This window comes from Egretta garzetta, unplaced genomic scaffold (assembly GCF_000687185.1).
Source record: "Egretta garzetta isolate BGI_Z169 unplaced genomic scaffold, ASM68718v1 scaffold179, whole genome shotgun sequence".
Taxonomy (NCBI): domain Eukaryota; kingdom Metazoa; phylum Chordata; class Aves; order Pelecaniformes; family Ardeidae; genus Egretta; species Egretta garzetta.
In genome coordinates, this window is record NW_009270001.1 from 1,160,487 (window position 1) to 1,162,413 (window position 1,927).

General features: G+C 51.9%; 1 protein-coding gene across 1 annotated transcript in view; it reads right to left on the reverse strand.

Moving 5' to 3' along the window:
* Positions 1-1,220: 1,220 nt before the first annotated feature.
* Positions 1,221-1,927, reverse strand: part of CTIF (cap binding complex dependent translation initiation factor) — a 126,397-nt gene continuing 125,690 nt past the window's right edge. Inside the window, 1 exon segment of the mRNA XM_009647710.2 lies at positions 1,221-1,875. Coding sequence (XP_009646005.1) covers positions 1,654-1,875 — 222 coding nt within the window. The 3' untranslated portion in view covers positions 1,221-1,653.

The following is a 1,927-nucleotide window of genomic DNA, read 5'->3' on the forward strand; positions in this document are numbered from 1 at the left end:
GCTTGAAAAAATGGGTTTGAGCTGCTGAGTTCAGACCCAGCCTGCCTGGTCCAAGGTCCGTGCGTGCCGGCGCTGCGGCACAAATTCTCTTATCACCGGGAAAGTAAATTGAATAGTGGGAAGAAAACGGGATGGGCTGCAGGCATCGTGCCTTGCTCGGCTCCTCTTCCGCTGTGCAGAGAGGACGGGGCAGCCTGCAACCCCATTAGGTTTCACCAAAATAAGCACCAGAAGTGATTTAGTAGGTAAAAGCATCGCTAGACACAGAAATAAACCCACCAAGTCTTGTTCATGGTTTGGGGAGCGACGTAACGGCGTGGTGTGTGCCTCCCTACCAGCCTCCTTGCGTTTCCTTGCCCGGGTGGCATCTCACCATCACCCCCCCTCCCCGCAGTCGCCCTCTCCCTCGGGATGCTCCAGCATGGAGCAACCCAGGGATCCCGGAGCAACCTGGGGATCCCCAAGCACACTCTCCCCGCCCGAACACGTCACCCATCCCTTAAGGACATGGTGCCACTTGCACCAACCAGGGGACAGGGCTGCTCCTGTACACCGCACACCTAGAAATACTGGATAGCAAATTCAGCTAGTTAGAAGCCAGGCTCAAAACCTCTATTTTTGGCTTTTCCTATTTTTTCCTCTTCTTTTTTCCTCCTTTTTGCCATACATTGCTTGTCTTCTCTTCACCAGTCTCCAAAGAAGAACACCAAACCTTCATTTCTCCCTCGCCCTGTACATTATTAGGCCTGACTATAACAGGCCTGGATTTAAATGTATAATTACAACCATGACAGTAATTACAATAAAGCACTCCTTCAATGGAAAAAAAAAAAATAATTACAAAAAAAAAAATAAATGGGTTATAGTGGCTGGGGGATAACGGCAACTGGAACGGCAAGAGCCGCGGAATCCCCTGTTTCTTAGAGCTCCCAGCGCAGAGGACATGTTTCTCAATGCATCGAGGAGGTTACTGGCAAGACGACGGTGGCTACGTTACTTCTGCAGTGGCTTTTGGACGCCTTTAAAATACTCCTTCTGCTTCAGCATCTTCACGTAAACCATTAGTCAGCTCGCGGGAAGGCGTTGCTTTCCCCGTCTCCGAGCTGCTCGCAATTGTCCGTTCACCGATACAATAAAATAAGAAGAAAATACAAACGCCCGAGAAAAAGAAAACCCAGTGCAAATAAGAAAGTCATCCCGCTCTCCGATAGCGTCTGGTGTAGTGTGTGTCTGGCTTTGTCCTCCCAAGACATCTGCTGCCTGCTGTCTCCTGCCAGTTGGCCGGGGCAAGGCAGGAGGACGGCGTGAAAACAATACTAGCCCCCACTTGGATTCTTTTTTTTTTTTTTCTCCCCAAATTCTCTGTCTTCTTTCGAAAGCCAAACAATAACCCGGCGGGATGCGTTGCTGCTGCTTGAGCAATGAGTTCAGAAAAAGAAACCCCTAAAACAAAACCACGGCGGGGGAAGAGGGGTGGCACTTGGCGACGCGGCTGAAAAAGAAACATGCTTCTCCCTCCCCACCCCACGAACATATTCTCGAGCATGCTGGGGTTTGGTCTGTTGAAGGATTTAAATTGGAAAAGCTCTTGCCGGATCCCGTCAAGGTGCATGTCTTCTTCTCGTCCCTTCCCACCCCATCTTGCCCTGCCCCTCAAGCTGTCAGTTTTTGGATGGTCTTGTTGTAGTACTGCGTGATGGTGGGCGTCAGGGGGTTCCAGTTGTTGGCGTGCAGCTCGATGACCTCCAGCAGCAGGGACCGTGTCAGCATGGACTCGGAGGGACACAGCATCTTGTCGCGTGCTATCGCCAACAGCTCCAATAAAGCACTGTGCTGGCTTTCGTAGACACCCTCCACCCCTCCAGTCCTCCCCGGCTCAGTGTGGCGGGGGGGGGCGGCAAGGGTAAAAGGGTCGGGGGGGGCGGAA